This window comes from Ailuropoda melanoleuca, chromosome 15, assembly GCF_002007445.2.
Source record: "Ailuropoda melanoleuca isolate Jingjing chromosome 15, ASM200744v2, whole genome shotgun sequence".
NCBI lineage: Eukaryota > Metazoa > Chordata > Mammalia > Carnivora > Ursidae > Ailuropoda > Ailuropoda melanoleuca.
In genome coordinates this window covers 38453048-38473831 of record NC_048232.1, presented here as the reverse complement: position 1 = coordinate 38473831, position 20784 = coordinate 38453048, and the positions used below count along the sequence as shown (strand labels likewise).

Sequence of the window (20784 nt, the reverse complement as noted above, 5' to 3'; positions counted from 1 at the left end):
TATATTCACATTTCTAAAACGGTCAACAGCCTGCAACTTTCTAGCTCTTTATTAATTTTAAAAACTAATATATAAGTTGTCTCTTAACTAATGAAATTTGCTTTAAATCTCTTATGCTTATTTATTTTGAGGTTAAGAATGTAGCAAAAGATCACATGAAGCTATATTTAAGTATGAAAACCAGAAATCAAATATTCCTGTCAATCAGAAATTTTTGCTCTGGGACTCAATATCTGAGTAAAAATCCTAAAATAATATTAATACTAATCATTGGTAGGTTGCTAAAACTGATGTGCCTACAGGCCTCATTTTTAGGGGGGAAAATGGAATGATCAACAAGAGAGCAGGTAATGGCATAACAAAACTGGATAAAATAACAAAAAAGAAAATCCGTCATTATTAGTTATATTGATATATGTTTCTAAATAAGCATCGTTTTCAGAAAATGAGAATTTTCATAACACCAATAGATATTTTCCTGGAAAGAATCTAGTGATTTAACTATTAGAAAGTCATTATAAACAATGAAAAAAAAACCCAAGATTATTTCAAAATCCACTTTATTGGGTTTCAGGATTTTTCTCACCATTTTTTTCCTTCTCTAACAATATCTTATATCATTAAAACCCTCATCATCAGTACTCAAAACACTACTATTATAAGACATTTTACTACTTCCAAAAGCAGTGTATTAAAAAATCTGTTTTTTTAAAGAAAATATGAGTTTGTCCTCCCAACTATTTTTACTTGAAAGAACCATATTATATGAATAATTAAAGCTTGAATACAGTAGCTCCACAGCAGAAAAAGTAATTAGCATATTTATGTATTAGTGTTATTATGGTTGTATATAGATTATTTATGTAATATCTTCTTTGTATCTGTTTATATAAAGTCTACCACCTTATTAAAAATGCACTAAAAATAACCATTTAAAATAATGGCTATGAATGGCTTATAAAAAACAAGGTACAAAGTTATACTTACCTAATTATTATGACCATTAAAATACACATTTGAAATAAGACTGGAACATGAATATTCAGACATAATAGTTACATTTCAGAATTAGAGGTTACTGCCAAAACATTTTTTCTAAGTGAATTATAGTGTTATATTGTCATAAACAAAGAGCAAGCATAAGATGAAATCTGGCTTCCTGTCCAAAATTTAAAACCCTATATGGCTAAATAAAAATATTTCCATTAATTGATGGCCACAATGAATGTAACATCTTACTAAATTAGTGAGGGAAATACAAATTTATATTGAATTAAAATAAACAGAATTTGTTTGTTCATTTTGCTGTGAATATTAGAGAGCATTTTGTAGAAAGTCATGAAATATATTGATAAACCTAATGTAGTCATTAAATTTGCATATGAAAGTTTCATAGAAACTTTACTTAATTCCAAGTGCTTACTTCTCTCCCTTTGGAAACAAAGTTATTTCTAAAGAAATCTGGTACTCTAAAACAATTTGATGACATGGCCTAATGGGACACATTTACTATTTTTGAGGAGTTAACTATATTCGTTTTTGCAGCACTGAGTAATATGCTTACCAGTGGTAAAAAATAGACAAGTACAGAAGTATAACACAACTATGAAATCATAGGTGTTAATACATAACAAACAAATTCTACATGTAATATTACATCCAAAACTATTTCAAGATATATTTCTTCAAAAACAAGGACTCAGAACCACAATACCACATCACACCTAACGAAATTAAAACTAATCCCTTAATATCAAATATCCAGTCAATATTCAAATTGTCCGCATCTCATTTTTATTGAATCAGGATCCAAATAAAGCCCATGCACTGCAATGAATGATAAATCTCTAAAATGTCATTTAACTTTAAAGTCCACCATCTATCTTTTTATTCTTGCATTTAGTAAGACTACTTCATGGATGATGTGATATATTCTAAATAAGACGCAAATAATATCTAGTTGCCCCTCTTTTTGTGATGTTGGTAGGCATTAATTAACCAGGGCCAAGATCAGGGATGGGCCAACTATGACCCACAGGCTACATTTGATTTGCCATCTATTTTGGTAAATAACATTTTACTAAAACACAGTCATGCCCATTCATTTATATATCATTTATGGCTGTACCCAAAACAGCAGAGATGAATACTTTCAACAGAGACTGTCCTGGCTCATAAATATTTACTATCTGGCCCTTTACCAGAAAAAGTTTTGTGACACCGCCTCCCAGCATTATTTATTTTTGATCAGTCTTGCCATGACTCATGTTTGTTTTACTGGTCTAACTTCACCATTTTTTGAGTCAACTTTGGTCATTTAATATAGGGTTTTTTCTACTTTATTAATGTCTATTTTTTATTATTATTTCTTTTTTTTTTTAAAGATTTTATTTATTTATTTGACAGAGATAGAGACAGCCAGTGAGAGAGGGAACACAAGCAGGGGGAGTGGGAGAGGAAGAAGCAGGCTCCCAGCAGAGGAGCCTGACGTGGGGCTCGATCCCGTAACGCTGGGATCATGCCTGAGCCGAAGGCAGACGCCTAACTGCTGTATCACCCAGGCGCCCCTATTATTATTTCTTGATTAGGCTTAATTTCCTTTTCCTCTCTTAACTTCTTGAGACAACAGATTTTGACTTTCTTCTTTTCCAACATACGCATTTAAGCTATCACATTCCTTGTAAGAATGGCTTTAGTCATTCTTTTATGTTGTATTGTTATTATCACTCAGTTTAAAATGTTTAATTTTAAATTTTTTTAAATGTTTAAATTTAAATTTTTTTTAAATTTAAATGTTTAAATTTAAATTTTTGTATTTCTTCTTTGACCTAAGGATTACTTTAGAGGAATATTATTCCATTTCTAGATAGCTAGGAGACAATCTAGTTACCTTTTTGTTACTGACTTCTAAATTTCACTGGGGACAGAAAATATACTTAATAATTTCCATTATTAGAAATACAGTGGAATTTGCTTGATGGCCCAGCAAATGGTCAACTTTGGTAAAAATTCCACTTAAGAAGAATTTGTACTCTGCATTTACTAACGGCAATGCATGTCAATTAGGTCATGCTGCTTAATCATATTGTTCAAATCTGCTTCCAAGCTCAATCATGTGGTTGTTGGCAGTCCTCAGATCCTCTCCAGCTGTTGGCAGAGAATTTAGCTCCTCATTATGTGAGTGCCTCTATATGCTGCCTGCATGGCAATATGGCTTCTTCATAGTGATTGATCCGAGAGAGAAACAGATACAGAGAGAGAGAGAGAACACGTGCCAGCATGCACAACAGTATACAAAAGAGCACTCCCCACCAACATCTTTTAGAAACTAACCCCAGAAGTAACATATTATCACTTCTGTCATATTTTACTGGTCACACAGACTAACTCTGGTACAATGTGGGAGATTACACAAGAGTATGAATACCAGGAGGTGGTGATCGCTGGGGAACATTTTGAGGATGGCTACCACAGTCCAGTCTCTGGCTCCCAGCAAGTCGAAGTCCCTCTCCACAACATGTAAAATACATTCATTCACTCCCTGCAAAGCCCCCACTAGTATCATCCCATTATAACATTAGCTCCAAGTTCAGAAACTCATCATTTATACCTGATCCAGGCACAGATAAGGATCCTTGGATATAGTTTCTTAAGCATCTTGAGTATAGCTCCTCTTTATCTATAATTCTGTGAACTACAGGATAAATTTTCTGTCCCACATACGCTCAAAACAAAATGGCGGGGCATGCAGAAGATAATTTTTTAGATATTCCTGTTAAAACGGGCATGGGGGAAAGAGGTCCATAGAAATTCTGAAATTCACCTGGGCAAATACTTAAAGTTCCTTGATTAGGGCTTATTCTGCCCTTACCTGAAAATGAATCTTAACAATACTTGATTTTGCTTCCTAGATCATACTATTTTCATGAAAATTAGCACATGTTTGCAGTTGAGTAAATTCTTAGTCTGCCTCCTGCTTGTAGAAGACTAGGAAACTTCTTTGATTTTACACTGTCTCTGTAGTTCAAGATGGTAGTGGTTCTTGAAAATACCATAGGTGTCCAGTGGATCTCACTGGACTCTCATTCCATAGACAAAAAGTCACATCCACAAATGTCCTCTAGATATGTCCTATCTTGGGTTTATACTGAGAAGACTGAAGGCCAATGCTCTTAAGCTTCTTAGAAGCCGTATTGTTCTTAGAAGCCACATATTGAAACGAAGTGTAAAGTATACCCCAAAATTCTTTAAAGGGCTTTTTGTCTGAACAGTATTGTGACGCACCACCTTTGATTTTTCTAAGGTCTTAAAGAATTGTACCCATGGCTTTAACTTTTGGTCACACTTTCCTGAGAGTGCCTGGAGTTTCATCTTTGCTTGGGAATATCTCATTCAGCATTGTTTGTCACCTGGAGAGGCCAGAAATCCTCAAAACTAGTAAGTGTTGGCTCCTTTTTAACAGCCCTTTCTTTAGTTTCTCTCTCCCTTCTTACTTCTGATTATATGCAGCACAAGAAAAAACAGGCAGTTCTGGCAGATCATTCAGCTTATCAGATATATTTTTACCTTTCAATTTACTGCAGTTGACATGTTGCTTAACTTTCTGCTACCTTATAACAAAGATCACTTTCTTCTGGGTTCCAGTTAAGATTTTCTTCACTTTCGCGTAAGTCCTCACTGGCAGCCTCCTCAAAGTCTAAAATTCTACTAATGGGGGCGCCTGGGTGGCTCGGTTGTTAAGCGTCTGCCTTCGGCTCAGGTCATGATCCCAGCGTTCTGGGATCAAGCCCCGCACCGGGCTTCCCTGCTCAGTGGGAAGCCTGCTTCTCCCTCTCCCACTCCCCCTGCTTGTGTTCCCTCTCTAGCTGCCTCTCTGTCAAATAAATAAATGAATAATCTTAAAAAAAATAATAAAATTCTACTAACAATTTATTCAAGGCACCTTAGGCTTTCACTAATACTCTTATAGGTTCTTAAAACTTCGACCCCCTGCCTGGTTCCAAAGCCACCACCACAGTTCAAATTTTGTTAAGGCAGCACACTACTTCCAGGTACCAAAATTAGTTATCAGTTTTCTATTGCTGCATAATAAATCACCCCAAAACTCAGCAACTTAACAGAGTAAACATTATTTCATATAGTTGCTGAGGGTCAAGAATGTGGAGCGGCGTAGCTGAGTTGTTCTGGCTTGGGGTCTCGTGAAAGACTGCTGTCAAGCTGTGGGTGGGCTGGGGCCTCAATTATATGAAAGCAGAATGAGACTGGAGGATTCATTTCCAAGCTCACTCACATGGTTGTTAGCAGGCCTCCATTTCTCTCTACTGGTCAAGGATCTCAGTTTCTTACCATGTGAGCCCTGCCACAGGCTGCCTGAATATGCAGTTGACTCCCCCAGACTGAGAAATGAGAGAGAGCAAGAGGGCATGTGCACCCAAGTGTGAGCCAAGGTGTCTTTTATAATCTGATCTTCTCTATTTTAATGAGGTACAACTGACAGATAACATTAATTTCAGGTGTAAAACATAATGATTCAATATTTGTCTATGTTGTGAAATGATCACCACAGTAAGCTTAGTTAACCTCTATCATCCTATTACAAAATTTTTTTTCTTGTGATGAGAACTTTTAAGATCCACTCTTACTCTTAGCAACTTTCAAAAATGCAATACAGTATTGTTAGCTATATATTTACATCCCCATGACTTACCTATTTTATAACTGGAAGTTTGTACCTTTTGACTCCCTTTACCCTAAAAACTGATCTTGCAAGTGATATACCTACTGTAACTTCTGCTATATGTTGCTGGCCACAGGGGACTACCTAAAGATGAGGATGTAAGGAGGAGCTCACTGGAGGTTACATAGGAGGCCACTATCTTAACTTACGTGCAAATATTACATATTTTAAATTTATGCATATATTCATCCCAGTAAGAAATTACTACCATTTTAAATAGTCTGTCTTTTTTTTAAAGATTTTATTTATTTATGTGACAGAGAGACAGCCAGCGAGAGAGGGAACACAGCAGGGCGAGTGGGAGAGGAAGAAGCAGGCTCCCAGCGGAAGAGCCCGATGTGGGACTCGATCCTGGAACGCCGGGATCACGCCCTGAGCCGAAGGCAGACGCTTAACGACTGTGCTACCCAGGCGCCCCTTAAATAGTCTGTCTTAACATTTATTCACAATATTTACTGTTGTCAATCTACATTTTCTCCTGTGTCTCCAAGCTTCCGCATGGAATAATTTCCTTCCATTCTGAAGACTGTTTTGTATTTCCTTTAGTGCAGGTCAGCTAGAAACAAATTCTATTAATTTGTTTATCTGAAAATAGCTTTTTTCACCACCTGAAGGATCCTTTTCTGAAGAACCCTTTCCTTGGTTACAGAATTCTAAGCTGGCAGTTATTTTCTTTCATCATGTTGAAGATGGTTGATTATTTTTCAGCTTCCATTTCTCTTGAGAAATCATTTCTTTGTTTATTCTTACTTTAAAGGTAATCAACTTTTTTTTTTTTTTGGCTACTATTAGGAGCATCGTTTTGCCTTATTGGGTATGATTTTGCTTGTATTTTTTTTTTTTTTAGCATGAGTTTCACAGCATTTCTTGATATATAACATGTCACCTTTCATTAGTTTTTAGAAAATTCTCAGCTATTAACTCCAGCGTTACTTCTACCCTATTTTGACTTCCCTCTCCTTCTAAGAGCCCACTTATATGTATATTAAAATTATGCCCCGTCTCCAAGGGTCTTTGCTTATTTCTGTACATTCCATCCTTCACTCTCTCTAAGTTTTAGTCTGTATATTTTCTACTGATGTTATTTAGTTTACAAATTTTCTCGTTGGTTCTATTTATTGTTTTACTCAAAACACTGAGTATTTACTTAATTTTTTCAAATTATTTTAGAATTAGAGAATTACATTTGTTTTGGAATTATATTTGGTTCTTAACAGTTCTGTCCTTCAACTATCTTATTTTTTTAAACATAATAAGCACAGTATTTTAAAGTTTCTGTCTGATAACTCCACTATCTGGATTCCTTATGGGTCTGTTTCTACTGTCTATTGTTTCTCCACTGTATTTCTTGTTCATTTAATATTCATTTTTGCCTGTTTTGTTGTTGTTTTAACTGAGTGCCTGACACTATAAGCAAAATATTTTAGAGATAATTTGAGGCCCAGAGAGATGGTTAACTACGTGGTTTCTGCATCACATCTACTAATCCTAGGTTCCTGAACTCAATCAGAGATTTGCAAAATTCAAAGTTGGGCTTCAGACCCTAAAAAACAGTCATTCTTAAGTAAATTTCATTGTCATAAGAGTCACATGGGGGCAAAGTAAAGGTGGAAATTCCCAGACTTACTAAATTTTGGAGGAAGACACAATTTAATAAAACTCTGGATAATTTTATGCACACTAAAGCTTAAATATTATCCAACAGGTTGAATAAATTCAAACTATCTTATTAAAAACAAATGATGGCCTCCTAACAGAGAAACTATTTTTCTCTCTACCTGTGTGAAGTTTTCATGGTTTTTATTTATTTATTTACTTATTTTAATTTGCTATTAGACACAGATTTGAAGAAATTCTAACACGGCCTCTTTCAAAAAGTAATGCCAATGAAGCTGTTGGTTGGTCTGTTTACCACACCAAATACTTGTACTGTATAATATGCTACCTTTATTAAGAAAAAAAAAAGTATATCATTAAGGTTAAAGTAATACAAGTTAGCATATTTGAAGACATTCCAGGCACAGATTTTCCTCTATTCCAGGAATAAAGTTCTTCTTCTAAACAGCTTTAGAGCTAAACAATCTATATTTCAATTGATCAAAACATTCAATTCTCTAACATGTAATTTGCTTATAACAGTGGCTAGCAAATAGTAAATCCTCTATAGGTATTAGCTGTTGTTATTATTATACAGTGTAAAAGTAACATTTTGATGGTCTTTTTCTCCTAGATAATTCCTGAGACTTCATAAGTCACTAAATTAACAATAAAATGTGAACCTTTCAAGAAAAGTATTTTTATTCACTTATTCTAAATATGTACCTTTCGTGCTATTGGTTCCTGACCTTCCATCAATGTGTACCAGCTGACAAGTTTATTCCAGCCCTCAGTTGGCAATAGTATGTAATCCAATTCATCAATAAGATGTTCCTTAAGTGACTGGGCATCACCATCTGCAAAAGAAAAAAGTAAACTCATTAAATAAAAAGAAACAATAGTACGTATATCTAAATACTTTAGTGTAAAAATCATAAATTAAACTCAGAGACTAATTTAAGTATTTAAATGAGTTCTGAAGAAAGCTCTGTAGAAATTCACATATAAATCTACATATTCCAAAATAAACTGTTGCTTTAAAAAGATTCAGTGTGTACCAGTAGTCAATGAACAATGTTTAAAGACATAATTTTTTATTATGCTCTTAAAATACCAAGGGATCTGAAAAAAGACTATTTCCCAAATATTTAAAGTAGGAGATCCCTCACATGGTAACAGTGGTCATTCTTGTAAAAGCTGATGAAGGAAATTCAGATGCAAATCAATAACCTTTTACAATGACTCCAAAGCACATGGGCTGGGAACCATGATGGAAATCAAAAAAGGGCATCTTGTGAAACAAATCATCATTCCAGAAGGCCCACGATCTAGATTCCTCCTAAAATCTAAAGTGGAGGTAGTTGCTCAGATGTAGTTCTAATTCTATAATCATTTTCAAAATTCTGGTTAAATTAAAAATTTAGTGCAGGGCAGGCCAGAGATCTAGAAGCAATACCATAAATTATACTTACATGACAGTCCTAATCTGAGACTCATTTATTATTACCTGGTCCTTTTACCTGAATTTCCAAAGTACAGAAACAGATATAATTCACTGAGTTATATAAAACATAAAGAAGATTTTCTCAATTTGAGTCAGTCTTAAATTAATACACATGGGAAGCAAAACTGTTCTCAGTAGCATCTCAATAATGAGAACACACTATTCTTAATTAGACCTAACAATATAAATCAAGAAGCAGAAAAAATTCTGAAAGGATTGAAAGAAAGTTATTTATCCCATCTAGGATCAATCAATGGTCACAGAATTACACTAAGCTTTTTTAAAAATATATTTTATTCATTTGAGAGAGAGAGAGAGAACACAAGCAGCATGAGAGGCAGAAGGAGAGGGAGAAGCAGACTCCCCACTGAGCTGGGAGCCCAACACGGGCTCGAACCCAGGACGTGGAGATCATGACCTGGGCCGAAGGCAGATGCTTAACCACCTGAGCCACCCAGGCACCCAAAATTACACTAAACTTTGAGAAAACTTTCATACAGAGCAGAAATGATAAAACTCTGAACTGTACAATACAAACCTCAATAGCAGATACAAACTAGGCATTAATTTTTAAGCTCAGTTTTTTAAAACCTTAGTTGTAATTTCAAATTCTTGATGGGGAAACTGCTGATTTGGAACATATTTTCAGAGCCTGCTGAAGGTGAAAGAAACTTACACATTCTAAACCCCTATATGCATCATATTCTAAGAGACATATTACAGTAAACAACCGTGTTATCTCAGTCAGTTCTCAAAACAATCCTATCAGATAGGTATCTCCATTCTAGATCAGAAAATATTTTTAGAGAAACTGAGTAACTTGCCCAAGATCATACATGCAGAAAATTGAAGATACTGTGAAAAGTGTTACTAGGAAACACTGCTATCTCAGGTGACTTTTCTAAACAATATTATGAGGTAGATATCTCCAAATTAATTAATAAACAGATTCAGGCATTGATTAACTTGCCGAAGGTTACACATACAGATTACAGAAACTGGATTCAAATACAAATTGGTTTACTCTAACATCCATTTTCTTCCTACTATTAACAGACTGCCTTGAAGAAAACTTAGGAAAAGAAAGAAGAGTTTAAAAATTAAGACTTTTATGGGGGCACCTGGGTGGCACAGCGGTTAAGCGTCTGCCTTCGGCTCAGGGCATGATCCCGGCGTTATGGGATCGAGCGCCACATCAGGCTCTTCTGCTAGGAGCCTGCTTCTTCCTCTCCCACTCCCCCTGCTTGTGTTCCCTCTCTCACTGGCTGTCTCTATCTCTGTCGAATAAATAAATAAAATCTTTAAAAAAAAATTAAGACTTTTATGCTGTTTTCCACAATAATTTAAGAGTCTGGGTAAATGATTTTATTATGTATCAGAATCCAATAGTAATTTTATATCTCATGGACAAAATAAAACAATCAAGTTCTTTTTAAGGAAGGAAAATACCCCTAAGCGAAACACAGAAAAACTGGTATTTGTTACTTCTGCATTTATTGATATATGATTGATACACAATAAACCGCACATTTAAAGTGAACTATTTGGTAAGTTCTGACAGAGCAATACAAATGTGAAACCATCACCACAACCAAAATGATGGATAAATCCATCCCCCTCAAAAGTTTCCTAGTAGTCCTTTGCAATCTCTCCTTCCTGTCCATCCAGGTCTACTGTCCTATCCTCAGAAAATCACTTATCTGTATTTTGCAACTATAGACTAATGTGCATTTTGTACAATTACATATGAAAATTATGTCTGGATGAATGGATGAAGATGGGATACGGACACACGCGTGTGTGCACACACACACAACGGATATTATGCAGCCATCAAAAATTGAAATCTTGCCATTTGCAATGACGTCGATGGAACTACAGAGTATTATGCTAAGTGAAATGAGTCAATCAGAGAAAGACAATTATCATATGATCTCACTGATATGTGGAATTTAAGAAACAGAGGATCACAGGGGAAGAGAGAAAAAATAAAAAAAAAGACGAAACCAGAGAGGGAGACAAACTGGAAGAGACTCCTAATCATAGGAAACAAACTGGGTTGCTGGAGGGGAGGTGGGTGGGGGGACAGGGTAACTGGATGATGGACGTTAAGGAGGGCATGTGATGTAATGAGCACTGGTATTATATAAGACTGATGAATCACAGGCCTGTATCTCTGAAACCAATAATACATTAAATGTTAACTAATTGAATTTAAATGTTTTTTAAAAAAATTTTTAAAAATAAAATCTAATTTGTCTGAAAAAAAAAAAGAAAATTATGTCTGTTTTCTGTTACTACAGGCATTTTCTTGCATCTTATATAAAAATTAGATGCACTGTTTTTGTTTGGCTTCCATTACACTGCATAATCATCTTGAGTCGTTGTTTTTACCTATCAATACTTCATTCCTTTCAACTGCTGTGTAGGATTTCATTATACGAATATACTATAATTTGGTTATCCATTCAGCTATTGATGGGCATTTGGGGTTGCTTCCAATTTTTTCTATTACAAGCAACACTACTATGAACACTTGTGTGTAAGTATTCGTGTATGGATATACACTCTCATTTCTTTCGGGAAAATACATAGGAGTGGAATGACTGGTTCCCATAGTAAACGTATGTTTAGCTTTTTGAGAAATTTCCTGATTATTTCATTTCCAAAAACAGTGTATGAAAGCACGCCACTTGTTTCATATCCTTGTCAACACTTGGTATCGGTCATACACTTAAATTTTAATCATTTTGATACACATATAGTAGCACTTCATTGTGGTTTTAAGCCTCATTTCTCTAATGACTAATGATGCCGAGTATCTCTGTAGTTAATGCAGTTTTTGAAAACTCCACTTTCTTTGGTGAAGCATCTGTTCAAATCTTTTGTCATTTTCCACTAGGTTTTATGTTATCTTAATATAGTTTTGAGAATTCTTTATTCTGCATACGAGTCTCTTATCAACTAGGCGATCTGCAAATATTTTCCCCACACTGTGGTTTGTCTTTTAATTCTTTTAACAGTATCATTTATTACTGATCAAACACAATTAACGGCGTAAAGTTCATTCTTTTATCAATTGTGCTTTTTGTATCACATTTAAGAAATCTCCCTAACACAATGTCACAAAGATTTTCTCCTATTTTTTTCCTGTAAGTTTTATAGTTTATATGATCTGTCTTAAGTTTATTTTGTATATGATGCCACATATGGATCAAAATTCAGCTTTTTATCTTTTCTTCCAACAGATACCTAATGCTCAAGCAGCATTTGCTTAAAAGACTATTCTCTCCACTGAAATCCTCTTACATCTTTGCCTAAAATCAACTGACCACATATATGTGGATCGACTTTTGGATTCTCTTATCTGTTCAACTGATTCTTACCTCACACTACATACAAATATTAGCTTTAATTTGCTCAAAGTCATAAACGCAACGCTAAAACTATAAAACTCTTAGAAGAAAGCATAGGTATAAATCTTGTATGACCCTGGATCCGGTGATGCATTCTGACACCGCAACCACAAGTATCCAAAGAAAAAAAATAAATTGGACTTAGAATTAAAAACTGTGCTTCAAAGATACAACCAAGAAAGTAAAAGATAACCTACAGAATGGCAGATAATTGTTGGAAATCGTGTATCAGATAAGGGAATAGTATCCAGAATATATAAATAACACTTGAAACATAAGAATACAAAGATAGTATTCCAATTAAAAAGAACAGGATCAGAATAGACATTTCTCCAAAAAAGATATATAAGCAGCACAGATAAGATACTTAACATCATTAATCACTAGGGAGATACAAATCAAAACAAGATACCATTTCATAGGCAGTAGGATGGCCATAATGAAAGGACAATGTGTTGAGAAGGATATGGAGAAACTGGAACCTTCATATATTGCTGGTGAAAATGTAAAATAGTATAACTATTTCAAAACAGGCTAACAATTCCCTAAATAGTTAAATATAGAGTAACTATCTAACCTAGTAATTGCACATCTAAGTATGTACCCATGAGAAATGAAAATATATAACTACACAAAAATTTGTATGTGAAAATGTTTACAGCATCATTAGCCAGAAAGTGAAAAAGGCTCAAATGTCCATCAGTTGATGAATGGATAAATTAAATGTGGTATATCCATACAATGGAAAATTATTCATCCATAAAAAGGAATGAAATACTGACTCATGCTACATGGATGACCCTTGAAAACTTTGTGTTAGGTGAAAGAATTCAAATGTTAAAGGCTCCATACTGTATGACTCCTTTTAGATGAAATGTCCAAAATAGGTAAATCTAGAGACAGAAGGTAGATTAGTGGTTGTTGAGGGTTGGGGGTTTTAAGAGGGGATAAGGAGTGACTGCTAATGGGCACAAAGTTTCTTTCTGGTGTGATGAAAATATTGTGGCATTAGATGGTGGAAGTGGCTGTACAACTCTGTGAATATACTAAAAACCACTGAATTGTACAATTTAAAAGGATAAATTTTATGATAGGTAAATTCAATTTCAACTGTTTTTTCTATCTCAATTTTTTAGACACCTACTAGAAATGTAATTTGGAACTGTGTTGAATCTATAGTTTGAGGGGGGAAATTTAACAATATTGAGTCTTCAGATCCACCAACTGGATCTCTCTGTAAGTTTTAATTTCTATCAGCAATGTCTTCTAGGTTTCAGTGTATAGGTCTTGCACATATTTTGTCAGATTTATCCATATATTTTTTGATGTATTTTTTTTCTATTCACATTAGTTCATTGTTAGCATATAAAAATACAATTGGGTTTTTAAATAAAGATCTTATATTCCATAAACCAATCTCATTTATTAGTCCTTAGAAACTTTTTTTTTTTTAAAGATTTTATTTATTTGAGAGTGTATGTGAGAGAGAGTGTGCACAAGCAGGGGGTAGGGGCAGAAGGAGAGGGAGAATCAGACCCCCCTCGCCCCGGCTCCCTGTTCATCAGGGAGCAAGATGCAGGGCTTGATCCCAGAACCCCGAGATCATGACCTGAGCCGAAGGCAGACGCTTGATTAAGCTACCCCGGTACCCCTAGAAGTTTTTTGTTTTTGTTTTTTAGATTCAATCTAATTTTCTACATGGACATAGTTGTCTATGAATAAAGCAGATTTATTACTTCATCCTATATAATCTGTATGCTTTTTATCTCTTCTTCTTGCCTTACCGCATTGGGTAGAACACCTCCAATAATGCCAGCTGAAGAGCTGAGTGGACACCCTTACCTTTTTCATGTCACCTGTATGTTTTTCATAGATGCCCATTATGAGAATGAGGACGTTTCTTTCTATTTTACTCTTTTATCTTTCATGATATGTTATCTTTTAAATATGTATTTCTATACGACACATATACCCTTTTCGTTGTTGGACTTGATTTACTAAACTTCTGTTCAGACAAGATGTTTGTCTAGTGTTTTCTTGAAATGTCTCTGTAAGATTTTGGTATCAAGGTAATGATGGTTTCATAGCATGAGTTGGGAAATACTATCTCCCAATTTTCCGGAGGAGTTTTGTAAAATAGGTATTATTTCTCCCTTAAATATTTGGTGGAATTCACCAGTGGCACTATTTGGATCTGATATTTTCTTTGTGAAAAATCTTAAACAACTTCTGTACTTAATATAGGGAATATTCAGGCAAACTATTCTTTTGGAATGAGCTTTGGTATTTTCAACTTTTCGCCTAATTTGTTGAATTTAATGACATAAAGTTCATAATATTCCTTTATTGTCCTTTTAATATTTGTGGATTCCATACCGATATTATCTCTCTTGTATTCCTAATATTGGTAACTGTGTCCTTCCTCTTTTTCTTGTGATCAAACTAGATATGGATCAATTTTATTATTTTCACAAAGAACCAGTTTATTTTTTTTATAATTGACACATATTATATTCATTTTGAGAAGAACCAGCTTTTGGGTACATTGATTTTCTGTTTTTTTCGTCTCTCTTTAATTTCTGTTCTGAACTTATTTTTCTTCTTTACTTTAGGTTTAATTTGTTCTTCCTTAGTTTCTTAAAAACCAACATCACTGGGGCGCCTGGGTGGCACAGCGGTTAAGCGTCTGCCTTCGGCTCAGGGCGTGATCCCAGCATTATGGGATCGAGCCCCACATGAGGCTCCTCCACTATGAGCCTGCTTCTTCCTCTCCCCCTCCCCCTGCTTGTGTTCCTTCTCTCGCTGGCTGTCTCTATCTCTGTCGAATAAATAAATAAAATCTTAAAAAAAAAAAAACCAACATCACTGATTTGAGACTCTCATTTTACTTATATACTCAAGTATTATAAATTATATAGTAATAGAACCACTCCACCTTTCTTTTGATTAGTGTTAGCACGTGTATTACTTTCCTATTTGCTGCATAACAAACTAATGTAGGGGCTGAAAACAATACATTTTAAAAAAAATTATTTTGAGAGAGAGAGAGAGAGAGGTGGGGGGGCAGAGGGAGAGGGAGAAAGTGTCTTAAGCAGACTCTGCACTGAGCGCAGGAGCCGAACACAGGGCTTGATCTCACAATCCTGAGATCACAACCTCAGCCGAAACCTAGAGTTGGACATTTAGCCAACTGCACCACCCAGGCACCCCAAAACCAATATTTATTTATAATATCACAATTTTGTGGGTTACAAGTTCAGGTGGGCTCAACTGGATCCTCTACTTAGGGCTCATAAGGCAGAAATCAAGATGTAAGATGGGGTGATCTCCTCCTATCTAAATACTCTGGGGGAAGAATCTGCTTCCAAGTCCATCCAGATTGTTGGCAGAATTCAGTTTTTCATGGTGCCAGGTCTGAGGTGGTCTGTTTCCTTGCTGGCTGTGGGCCATGTCTTTCTCTGTTCCTAGAGGATGCCTGCCTTCCTTGTCACATGGTCTCTTCCATTTTCAGATCAGCAATGATGCACTAAGTACTTCCCATGCTTTAAATCTCTGACTTCTGCCACCAGCCAGAAGTCTGCTTTTAAAGGGCATTTGTGATTAGATTAAAACCACTGGGATAATCTCCCTTTGCCATACAACATAAATAATCATGGGAATGATATCTCATCCTATTCACAGGCTCTACCCCTATTCAAAGGGGGAGATGATTATATAAGAGAGCCATTGGGATCGGTCTTAGAATTCTGCTTACCATAACATGGCATACCTTTTAAAATTTCTTTTAATCCATTTGTATCTTTATATTAAAAGGGGGGCTTTTGTGTAGACAGTGCATAATTATGTCTTTTTTTTTAAAAGATTTTATTTATTTACTTGCCAGAGAGAGAGAGAGAAAGAAAGTGTGTACAAGCAGGAAGAACAGCAGGCAGAGGGAGAAGCAGGTTCCCTGCTGAGCAGGGATCCCGATGCAGAACTCGATCCCAGGACCCTGGGATCATGATCTGGGCTGAAGGCAGAAGCTTAACCAATGGAGCCACCAGGCGTCCCCATAGTTATGTCTTATTTTTTTAATCCAATCTCTACCTCTAATTAGGGGTATTTACACTGAATATGATTATTCATAAAGAATAATTTAAATCTACCATCTTGCTGTTTTGTATTTGTTTCATTTGTTCATTTTTTTCTACTTAAACATTTTTTTTTAAACCCTGACATTTCTCCTCATTATGCATCATATTTTTCTGCTTCTTTGACATGCCAGGTAATATTTGGTTGGATCCAAGACATTACAAATTTTATCTTGTTGGTTGGATGCTGGATATTTTTGTATTCCTCTAAGTATTTTTGCATTTTGTTCTAAGACGTAAAGTTTGACGCTTTCAGATTAGAAGGACAGGAGGATTAATTTTGCCCATTTACAGGGCAAAACTGTTCTCAGTAGTATACTCCATGAATTATGGTTGGAATTATGGTTTTCCACTCTGCTATGAACACGTTATTCTTGGTCCTAAATGAGCCCTAATGATTGTTCCCTCTAATTCTTTTGGGTGGGTCTTTCCCCGGCCTTGGGCAGCCCCCTCATATACATGAGCTTGATCAACACTCAGCTGAAGCCTTTAGAGAGACCCTCTATAGATCTCTAGGTGTCTCACTGTCTCCTCTGCCTCTTTTTGCTCATCATTCCTATCTGGTATTCTGCCCTGAAAACTCTGGTGGTGTGGGTTTCCCTGGACTCCAAACTCTTTCCTCAACTAAGGGAGACTGCCAGGCTCTACACGGGTTTCCTCTTCTGTGCCTTGTCCTGAACATTCTATCAATGCAGTAAGCTGAGGCAATCATACAGCTTACCTCATTTGTTTCCTATCTCTCAAGCATCTCTGTTCTTTGTTGCCTGGTATCGAATGTTTTTCTTAAGAACCATTATTTTATATATTCTGTCAAGGTTTTAGTTTGCTCAGGTGGAAGAGTAAATCTTGTCCCTCATACTCCATCTTCGCCAGAAATAGAAGTTCTGGTACTTATGTTTTATTCTCTTCAAATGTAATGAGAGGTATAGAAGACCGTTAAGTAGTGAGGGTTGTAGAAGACTGATGCAAAATTCCAAGAACTTAAACATGTATCATTGCTCCCCAACTTAAAAAAAAAGTCACGTGTCCATTAGGAAAAACAATAACAATACAGCATTTCCCCCAAATAATAAGATAGCGCTTTCTAACTTACATTCTTTAAAGGGTTAAAAAATAATAAACCTTTCTTATATAATAAATGGAAAAATTTGTCATGATACAGAGTAATAACTAATTATGATAGAATAATCTGAGTTCATTAGGTCAAATCTATAACACAAAGAAAATTTTCTAATTTATTTACATGAACATTTTCCATATTACATATACTGACTATAACATACTCAAATGAACACATTTACAACCTGACTAATGAAAGGAAATAATGACCTTTGAGAAGTCCAGAGTTATCAATGGGTCCAGGATATACATTTTGATCTCCCATCTGGTATTTGTCCCAACTGTCAAAGCCAACATATTTTTTCCACTGTTTGAACCAGCGACTATCGACTAGGTACCTAAAAAAAGAAAAGAAATCAGTAAAGTAAATACCTGTAACTATATGAATAGCAGAGAAGCTACCTGTATTTGATACTTCAAACTACCTGAAAGGATTATTGAGAGTAACTGTAATGTGAGTTACAATCTGGAAAAACATTTCACTTATACAGTGTTATTGTTATTTTTCTATAAATATCTACTATTTGAGGACAAGTATTGACATACACATTAAAAAAAATCTTTAACAGCACCTCTTAGAAAATGCACTAGCTATTCCATAAAATATCTGACAATTGAACAAAAATTCAAATGGGAATCATAAGAATGAATCAAAACAAAATTTTAAAGCACAACATGGTAAAATATAAAGAAATATGAAAATGGTTCTTTTGCAAAAAACTTACAAATACAGTATGTTTATTTTATATATTTTACTCTATCTTTTCAGGGATAAGGAAAGTGGATTATTAAAGGTCTACAAGACTGATTATAATAATCGTAGCAACAAATTTTCTTAAAACTTTAGCTTCTTTTCCAACAAAAGTTAATAACAATATTACCTCCATCTATTTCTTATAAAATCTGCTGGGGCAAGCAGGACAGGTGTTGTTGTTGTTGTTGTTTGTTTTTATAATAATATTTTTTTATTATATTATGTTAGTCACCATACAGTACATCCCTGGTTTTTGATGTAAAGTTCGATGACATTAGTTGCGTATAACACCCAGTGCACCATGCAATACGTGCCCTCCTTACTACCCATCACCAGCCTATCGCATTCCCCCACCCAGGACAGGTTTTTTTGATTGAATTCAAAAGTGTGGTGGCACCAAGCACCGTAAGCATTACTGAAACTACATTCATCTTATTTTCAAGTACCTACTAACTGAGTTCTCATCAGATGACCAGTGACAGAAAAAGTAAAATAATGGTGCTCCAGTAAAGAAAGCTCATAAACCTAAAAAATTTTACAAATTTATTTTGACTACATTATACCCATTATGAAATACTGCTTTGTTACGGGCTCATAATTATTTTAAATTCTTTTCCAGAAACACTTCCCCACACTTAGCCAGGTTCAATAACAAAATCAAAAGTAAAGGTTAACAAGATGTTTAAAGCCCACATGTGTACTAACGTAAGTTACCAGGTTTTTTTGGAGATCATTCTAATGTACCTGTGCTTACCACACAGCACTAAGTATAGGAATGAAATCCTACAGTTATACAGTTTATAGTTATTAATAAACTGAAAATGTCTGAAGCAAAGGCACCAATCTAACAAACTCCCACAATTCCCAGAGAATATTCATCAGCAGTTTAATTCCCTTAATGCGGGTACTGCAGAATTATCTATACACTAGTATTCCAAACCTACTGTCAAGATTATGTAACTGAAAGCCCCCAAATTGTAGAATTTGAGACTTCTGAAGAAAAAAAGTTCAGAGACTAAGTTCTTAAGAAAACCCTATTTCTAAAATAAAGAGATTAAGCCAGCAATAACTTTACATATTAAAGAAAATTATACCTATTTATCACAAACTAAAAGTTTTTTAGACTCCCTCTTGTGATTTAAAACAAAATATTCAGACATTTCGTTTGCTTTCTTTGCAAATTAATGTCATACTATGTGGTCTTTCCTCTGCTTCATCTATTTTTGTTTTTATCATTGTGCCAGTTTCATAGTATCTTTATTACTTTAATCTTGATTTTTTTTTTTTTTTTTTTAGGGCAAGTTCCCCCAACTTGGTGTTGTTGCAAATTGCCTTAACTATTCTTGGCCATTTGTTCTTCCACGTGAATTTTAGAGTCATTTTATCAAATTCCACAAAAAATACGATTAAGATTTTGATTGGAATTGCACTGAATTTATCAATTAACAGTAATACTATAAATAACAATATGATTTATAAAACTGACATTAAAACGATTTGGGAAATACTATCAAAATTCTATTTATATTTATTTAAAATATATTTCTAAAAAATGGGGTTTTAGCTCCCGAAGTATTTAATAAATCCTTTACTGTATGATAGAGGTTTGTGCTAGGTAGTATTCATCTGTTGCCATATTTCTAGATCTTGAAGTAACTACTTTCTGTATAATGATACTATTATGAGAGGAGACTCTCTCAGGTGATGGATGTTTATCTACTTTCAACATTACTTTCAAATGAAAAGGCCATCATATCTCTATTATAGGCCACCTGTATCTTATTTGTAGAATTTTGTGGTAATGAAACATGAGGGGGAATATAGGAAAAAATGGAAACATCTATTATAGAAATAATATGTAGAATTCTTAGGTGTACTCAAGAAAGAAAACAATATTAAATGAAGTGAACTAAATAAAAAAAAATTATTTCAAAACATTTACATAGATTTGTTGTAAAAACTCTACCCGTAATCTGTGAATCTGACAAACTTAAGAATCATCAATTTCAACTGATAAAACCCTACCACAGAATCAACAGTTCTCAAAGATTACAAGTAAGTGAACAAAGACCTGATTTACACATTCTCAACAGCACTCTTAATCCTTGGTATACTATTAGGATCCAGATAGGACCAATTTTAGATCCCAAGGTTTTTTGTTTTGTTTTGTTTTTAAATAGCTATAGCTATTTGTAAAGACTGATATTTAATGACTTTCATTCTTAGACCTCTAAGAAAGAATAAAAGGCGTGAAATACCAATCTTTACAAACAATTATAACTATGATCATAAGATGAAGTCTAAAATCCTTAGAAATGCCTATTGGTTTTGCACATCTATCTACTCCTGCCTGTCTAGTCTCAACTGGTACCGTTTTTCTTTGCTGAGATTTAACTATAACAACCTTCTTTCAGTTACTAGACACTCCATTTTCTGACTACAGCTCCATCTGCCTAGACTATTATACTCCTATTCCTCCTAACATCTATTTAATTCCTTTCATCTTTAAGACAGCCTACATATCACTT

The 20784-nt window shown here is 34.6% G+C and overlaps 1 protein-coding gene across 5 annotated transcripts in view; it reads right to left on the bottom strand.

Annotated features, from left to right (window-relative positions):
- Window positions 1–20784, bottom strand: part of USP15 (ubiquitin specific peptidase 15) — a 115673-nt gene that overhangs the window by 76973 nt on the left and 17916 nt on the right. For all 5 annotated transcript variants that reach the window (XM_011225439.3, XM_002919597.4, XM_034644333.1 and 2 more), the window contains exons 2-3: window positions 17713–17840; window positions 8060–8190 (exon numbers count right to left, since the gene is read on the bottom strand). In XM_011225439.3, coding sequence (XP_011223741.1) covers window positions 8060–8190; window positions 17713–17840 — 259 coding nt within the window. The remainder of the gene's footprint in view (window positions 1–8059; window positions 8191–17712; window positions 17841–20784) is intronic.